General features: G+C 40.7%; 1 protein-coding gene across 1 annotated transcript; it reads left to right on the forward strand.

The window, feature by feature from the left end:
• Nucleotides 1-572: 572 nt before the first annotated feature.
• Nucleotides 573-1,598, forward strand: LOC148775607 (olfactory receptor 52M1-like). Its single transcript, XM_088843478.1, has one exon. It carries the CDS (start codon nucleotides 573-575, stop codon nucleotides 1,596-1,598), a length of 1,026 nt encoding a protein of 341 aa, XP_088699604.1.
• The last annotated feature ends 6,725 nt before the right edge of the window (nucleotides 1,599-8,323 follow it).

The following is an 8,323-nucleotide window of genomic DNA, read 5'->3' on the forward strand; positions in this document are numbered from 1 at the left end:
AGTGACGATAAAGTCATTGATGTGGAAAACTTGCCTTCATCGCCTCCTGCTTTCTCCTTTGATTTTTAAGTTCCCACCACTGACACTCTTGTCTGTTTCTGTTTGCTCCTGCTTCACAGTGATTTTTCTTGCTATTTCCATTCCAAGAATGTCTGATACCCGAGACAGAGCGTGAGCTCCAAAATTTAGATATCAGCTTATGTAACATTTTCATCACCATCCTATTGCGCTCTTTTTCTTGTAGAGTGTAATCTCCTTAAGAAGAATATCTGATGTGTGTTACTTTATTCCCAGTGCCTAGGACATGGTTTATTACACAGTAACTGCTTAACAAATAGTTGTTAAGTAAATAGAGAAACTTTTTCTTGGAAATAAATGGATAAGATGACCTATATGCACCTATGATAATATGCAGTGACACACGAATGATCTTTATGTATTTGCAAGCACAGTATTTGGTATGATATTACACATTTTATTTCTCTGATCCTAGTGAATTAAAATTCATGTGGTTATGAATTTTAATTGTTTTAGAAACAAATCATTAAGGGTCTTCCTCAACTAAATCTCCCATGCTTTCAGCTTCTGGTTGTGGTCATATTGGCATGGCAACTTTATCTTCAGAACTGATAAAAATCAAAGAAAAAACCATCATGCCTCCTCTCAACACTTCTCATCCCTCTCCTGTCACCTTCTCGCTGATGGGCATCCCAGGACTGGAGCACCTGCATGTCTGGATTGGGATTCCCTTCTGCTCCATGTACGTGGTGGCGGTGGTGGGGAATGTGACCATTCTGGCTGTGGTTAGGGCAGAGCGAACCCTCCACGAACCTATGTTCCTCTTTTTGTGCATGCTCTCAGTCACTGACCTGGTCCTCTCCACGTCTACACTGCCTCGCATGCTCTGTCTCTTCTGGCTTGGAGCCCATGACATTGCCATTGATGCCTGCCTGACCCAAATGTTCTTCATTCACAGCTTCACTACCATGGAATCAGGGTTTTTCCTGACCATGGCCATTGACCGTTACGTGGCCATTTGTCGTCCACTGCGCCACACCACCATACTCACCCACACTCGCATCACTATAATGGGTATTATTGTGGTGATTCGGGGAGTTGCCTTCTTTTCTCCACACCCCATTCTGCTCAGACAGCTGCCTTACTGCAGGACTCGAATCATTGCCCACACCTACTGTGAGTTTATGGCTGTGCTGAAGCTGGCGTGTGTGGACACAGGAGCCACCTCACGTTACAGCCTCAGTGTGGCTTCTATTATTGGCTCATGTGATGCGATTCTTATTGCTGTATCCTATGTCTTCATCCTCCAATCTGTATTCCACTTGCCATCTCGAGAAGCTGGCTTTAAGGCTTTGGGCACATGTGGATCTCATGTTTGTGTTATTCTTGTTTTTTACTCCGCAACTGGTTTTTCCATTTTCACTCACCGTTTTGGGAAAAATATACCTGCACATATTCATATTTTTATTGCAAATATGTATCTTTTGGTGCCCCCTTTTCTCAATCCCATTGTGTATGGAGTAAGGACCAGGAAAATACGGGAGCATGTTATTAAGGCGCTAAGTGTAAAAGTTGCTTGATTTTAGTCGGATCAATGAAATACATAGTTCAAGATATATAGAACTGTAAGAGATGGTGTTGCTAAGCTAAGCTGCTAAGTCCTTCAGTCGTGTCCGACTCTGTGCCACCCCATAGATGTCAGCCGACCAGGCTCCAACATCCCTGGGATTCTCCAGGCAAGAACACTGGAGTGGGTTGCCATTTCCTTCTCCAATGAGAGGGTGTAGGGACAATAATTAACTGCTCTCACTCCCATAAGCTGATTTGCAATTACCACCTGAAAGTTGTTATTTGTCAGATGTATAGAATATCTATGGATTCTAACTCAACACATTACTGTAACATTTTTATTTAGTAAATATTAGTGATGAAGTTGTTAATCTCACTCTAAATATGTACCTTTTGGATGTAGTTACAATCGGGAATAAAAAGTAGATAGAAGGATAGAAAACTTAAGTAGACACCTCTCCCTGCACACCCCCTCCAAAAAGGAAAAGTATGTAAGATCTACGTGCTGAATTTTATATCCAGACATTTTGAACGAATTTTGAGTCCTATATATATGGCTGTGAATATTTAAAACCAGTAATAAGTGTATCTCTGGCCTGATTGAATGAAATTAAAGGCTTGAGAAAAATGACTAGTACTAATAATACCCCAAAACTAAATAAATGTAATTAATAAGACATGAGTACTCCCCTCAAGGGAAACAAGCCAAAGCAAAAATAAATTAATAAACTCATAAACATGTATTTTTGTGAAGGTGTCAACATTGATGTTAGAGCTTCAGTGGCTTTTTAGAGCGATTATGATTGAGCCAGGAATATTGAAAAAAATAAACAATATCTTGGATTCTACTGTCTCCTAGAATGTAGTTCATATATTGCAGATTTGATATTTAGTAGTTATAATTGCCAAACTGCCACATTACCAGGGAAAGAAAATAACCAGGTGCATGGGTAAGAGTACAAGTCCCATACACTGTTGTTTTGCTTATTACTAACTCAGTGCTTCCATTAGAAGGTGGATAAGGTGATTTTAGGGCTTCTCTGGTGGCAGTAGTGGTAAAGAACCCACCTGCCAATGCAGGAAATGTAAGAGATGCAGGTTCGATCCCTGGGTCGGGAGGAGCCCCTGGAGGAGGGCATGGAAACCCACTCCGGTATTCTTGCCTGGGGAATCCCATGGACAGAGGAGCCTGGCAGGCTACAGTCCATAGGGTTGTAAAGAGTTGGGCACAACTGAAGTGACTTAGCACAGTACAGCCCGACGTGATTTTAGCAGATGAGAAATTCTGTAGGGATGGTAGTCTCTGGACACTGTTCTGGAGGTTGTCTAAGAAATATATCAACTGTATGCCTTACAGAGAAGCTTTTAGTAGGAGAGCTACTTTGATCCTTTGGCTGGACTTCGTAAAATGTCAGCAGATTCCTTAGACTCACCAAAATTTCTATATCCACTTCCCTTAAAGTTGATCTGCATTTCATAGATCACATAATCACATTCTAAATAAATTTAGAAGATACTTTCAATCTTAGAATCTCAATTTTAAAATTTGTGATGTTTAAAATTTATGTCAGTCAGTTGCTCCAAATAACACAATGATTAAGATTCCTATTCAGGAAACATTGATAATAAACAGTATGTTTTTTAATCAAAATTAGCAATCATGGATATGGGATTTCACCATATGCGAATTTCATTGTGGGTAGAATTAGCAGAAGAGATCATAGAAAAAGAGAAAAGTTGTGAACAGAAAATGATGACTGTGTAGATGGGAGGGGAAAGCACATTCAGCTGGTGGCGGGGTTTGAACAAAAACTTGAGAAGTGTGAAAAAACCTTGCTGCATATGAGAAAGAATCGTAGTGGTGCTGCAACATCATAGATCATCAGTATTTCAGGATTTAAGACACTAGACTTTATCTTATTGTATGAGTCCAGTCTCCACAATTTTCTTTCTGGGTTTGGCAGTTCTTATTCTACAGGTCTGAAATAGTATGAACCATTAGAATTTCTCAGCATCTTTCCTCAGATAAGACAAAGATCTTGTTACTTCTCATGAGAAATGTGGATAGACCTCTTAGTTTGAAACAAAGGACAATTAGGGAAACACAAAATCCAATAGTTCTTACAGGTTCAGTATATTTCCCACAGAGAAAAGGTTATGTGTATAGGGCTATATCTGTGTATCTATATCTTTATATCCCCTGGACCACAACCGAATGTGGTCCACTGGAGAAGGGAATGGCAAACCACTTCAGTATACTTGCCTTGAGAACCCCATGAACAGTATCAAAGGGCAAAATGATAGGATACTGAATGAGGAATTCCCCAGGTTGGTAGGTGCCCAGTATGCTACTGGAGCTCAGTGGAGAAAAAACTCCAGAAGGAATAAAGGGATGGAGCAAAAGCAAAACCAATACCCAGTTGTGGATGTGACCAGTGATAGAAGCAAGGTCTGGTGCTGTAAAGAGCAATATTGCATAGGAACCTGGAATGTTAGGTCCATGAATCAAGGCAAATTGGAAGTGGCCAAACAGGAGATGGCAAGAGTGAACATCGACATTCTAGGAATCAGTGAATTAAAATGGACTGGAAGGGGTGAATTTAACTCAGATGACCATTATATCTACTACTGTGGGCAGGAATCCCTTAGAAGAAATGGAGTAGCCATCATGGTCAACAAAAGAGTCCGAAATGCAGTACTTGGATGCAATCTTAAAAACGACAGAATGATTTCTGTTCATTTCCAAGGCAAACCATTCAATATTACAGTAATTCAGGCCTATGCCCCAACCAGTAATGCAGAAGAAGCCGAAGTTAATCGGTTCTATGAAGACCTACAAGACCTTTTAGAACGAACACCCAAAAAAGATGTCCTTTTCATTATAGGGGACTGGAATGCAAAAGTAGGAAGTCAAGAAACTGGAGTAACTGGCAAATTTGGCCTTGGAGCACGGAATGGAGCAGGGCAAAGGCTAATAGAGTTTTGTCAAGAGAACGCACTGGTCATAGCAAACACCCTCTTCCAACAACACAAGAGAAGACTCTACACATGGACATCACCAGATGGTCAACACCGAAATCAGATTGATTATATTCTTTGCAGCCAAAGATGGAGAAGCTCTATACAGTTAGCAAAAACAAGACCAGGAGCTGACTGTGGCTCAGATCATGAACTCCTTATTGCGAAATTCAGACTTAAATTGAAGAAAGTAGGGAAAACCACTAGACCATTCAGATATGACCTCAATCAAATCCCTTATGATTATACAGTGGAAGTGAGAAATAGATTTAAGGGACTAGATCTGATAGATATAGTGCCTGATGAACTCTGGATGGAGGTTCGTGACATTGTACAGGAGACAGGGACCAAGACCATCCCCATGGAAAAGAAATGCAAAAGAGCGAAATGGCTGTCTGAGGAGGCCTTACAAATAGCTGTAAAAAGAAGAGAGGCGAAAAGCAAAGGAGAAAAGGAAAGATATAAGCATCTGAATGCAGAGTTCCAAAGAATAGCAAGGAGAGATAAGAAAGCCTTCTTCAGTGATCAATGCAAAGAAATAGAGAAAAACAACAGAATAGGAAAAACAAGAGACCTCTTCAAGAAAATTAGAGATTCCAAGGGAACATTTCGTGCAAAGATGGGCTCGATAAAGGACAGAAATGGCATGGACCTAACAGAAGCAGAAGATATTAAGAAGAGGTGGCAGGAATACACAGAAGAACTGTACAAAAAAGATCTTCACGACCAAGATAGTCACGATAACGTGATCACTGACCTAGAGCCAGACATCTTGGAATGTGAAGTCAAGTGGGCCTTAGAAAGCATCACTACGAAGAAAGCTAGTGGTGGTGATGGAATTCCAGTTGAGCTATTTCAAGTCTTGAAAGATGATGCTGTGAAAGTGCTGCACTCAATATGCCAGCAGATTTGGAAAACTCTGCAGTGGCCACAGGACTGGAAGAGGTCAGTCTTCATTCCAATCCCAAAGAAAGGCAATGCCAAAGAATGCTCAAACTACCGCACAATTGCACTCATCTCACACGCTAGTAAAGTCATGCTCAAAATTCTCCAAGCCAGGCTTCAGCAGTATGTAAACCGTGAACTCCCAGATGTTCAAGCAGGTTTTAGAAAAGGCAGAGGCACCAGAGATCAAATTGCCAACATCTGCTGCATCATGGACAAAGCAAGAGAGTTCCAGAAAAACATCTATTTCTGCTTCATTGACTATGCCAAAGCCTTTGACTGTGTCGATCACAATAAACTGTGGAACATTCTGAAAGAGATGGGAATCCCAGACCACCTGACCTGCCTCTTGAGAAACCTGTATGCAGGTCAGGAAGGAACAGTTAGAACTGGACATGGAACAACAGACTGGTTCCAAATAGGAAAAGGTGTACGTCAAGGCTGTATATTGTCACCTTGCTTATTTAACTTATATGCAGAGTACATCATGAGGAACGCTGGGCTGGAAGAAGCACAAGCTGGAATCAAGATTGCTGGGAGAAATATCAATAACCTCAGATATGCAGATGACACTACCCTTATGGCAGAAAGTGAAGAGGAACTCAAAAGCCTCTTGATGAAAGTGAAAGAGGAGAGTGAAAAGGTTGGCTTGAAGCTCAACATTCAGAAAACAAAGATCATGGCATCTTGTCCCATCACTTCATGGGAAATAGATGGAAAAACAGTGGAAACAGTGTCAGACTTTGTTTTTTTGGGCTCCAAAATCACTGCAGATGCTGATTGCAGCCAGGAAATTAAAAGACGCTTACTCCTTGGAAGGAAAGTTATGACCAACCTTGATAGTATATTAAAAAGCAGAGACATTACTTTGCCAACCAACGTCCGTCTAGTCAAGGCAATGGTTTTTCCCGTGGTCATGTATGGATGTGAGAGTTGGACTGTGAAGAAGGCTGATCGCCGAAGAATCGATGCTTTTGAACTGTGGTGTTGGAGAAGACTCTTGAGAGTCCCTTATATTGCAAGGAGATCCAACCAGTCCATTCTAAAGGAGATCAATCCTGGATGTTCATTGGAGGGACTGATGCTAAAGCTGAAACTGCAATACTTTGGCCACCTCATGCGAGGAGTTGACTCACTGGAAAAGACTCTGATGCTGGGAGGATTTGGGGGCGGGAGGAGAAGGGGACGACGGAGAATGAGATGGCTGGATGGCATCACCGACTCTGTGGACATGAGTTTGAGTGTACTCCGGGAGTTGGTGATGGACAGGGAGGCCTGGCGTGCTGTGATTGATGGGGTCGCGGAGAGTCGGACACGACTGAGCAACTGATCTGATCTGATCTGATCTGAGGGGCATAAAACTTAGAAACACAAACAAGAGATATACATATACTTTAATCTTGGAATTCTTCCATTTATTTCTCAGGTACTATTATACCAAGTTATATAACCAACTATTTTGTCTCTGTTAAAGCAAAAAGAAAAAACATGAATATATGCCTTTATTCCTCTCTTAGAGCTTCAAAGAATTTATAAATATGTAAAAATAGTGCTTATTTAGTGCACCAAAATGCTCTATTTTAGTCATATTGATATATTAATTTGTTCATCAGACATATCACATATATGGATAGCTTTTTTTAATATAGATAATATTCTAAGTGACAGTCATACCCTCCCAACCCGCACACACTTGGAGATTTTGCCATTTCTTGTCTCTAGAGTTCAGTTCACTACTCACTTATCTTCCAAACAGATTGATAAGACATGGCTAGTCACCCATATTGCTCTGAATCCTGTACATGTCTTCCTCAGTTTCTGATGGGATTACATCCTGATAAATCCATCATAAGTTAAAAATAGCATAGTTAAAAAATGCATATAATACCCCTAACCTACTGACTGTTATAGCTTAGCCTCACTTACCTGAAATGTGCTCAGAACACTTGCATTAGCCTACAGATGGGCAAATACATTTAACACAAAGGCTATTTTATAATAAAATGTTGAATATCTTATGTAATTTATTTAATGCTGTATTGAAAGTGAAAAGCAGGATGGTTATGTGGATGTACAGTGCTTGTAAACATGTTTGCTCTCATGATCACATGGTTGACTGGGAGCTGCAGCTCACTGCCACTGCCCAGCAGCAGGAGGGTATCTTACAGCAGGAGGGTACAACCCTTCTATGGCTAGCTTTGGAAAAAATCAAAGCTCAGTATTCACTCTACTGTTTCTACTGAATGTGTACCACTTTGCACTATTATAAAGTCAAACAAAAATTCTAAGTCAAGCTATTAAGTTGCATATTGTCTATACATAAGAGGTCAAGATTCAGTACATTCATTGGGATACTCCACTTTTTATCCCATGACTAAAATTAATTTCCAGTTTTATACATTGGCATTTTTAACAGTCTTAAGCTCAGAGTGAGCTTCCCAGGTGGCACAGTGGTAAAAAAAAAATCTGCCTGCCAATGCAAGAGACTCAAGAGATGGTTCAATCCCTTGGTCAGGAAAGATCCCCTAGAGAAGGAAATAGCAACCCATTCCAGTATTCTTGCTAGGAATTCCCATGGACAGAGGTGGGCTACAGTCCATGGAGTTGCAAAGAGTCAAACATGACTGAGCATGAAACCATCTCTCTCAAGGTCACAGGAGAGAAGGATAAATAACTCCTTTGATGTTAGCTCTTAATAGAATCAATTTTCATCCAAACACCTTTCTACTCCCTAGAAACTCAGGACGGAAGTTTCCATTACCTTCCTTTACAT

Source organism: Moschus berezovskii, chromosome 14 (assembly GCF_049115385.1).
Source record: "Moschus berezovskii isolate FMDL1 chromosome 14, NW_MosBer_1.0, whole genome shotgun sequence".
Taxonomy (NCBI): Eukaryota; Metazoa; Chordata; class Mammalia; order Artiodactyla; family Moschidae; genus Moschus; species Moschus berezovskii.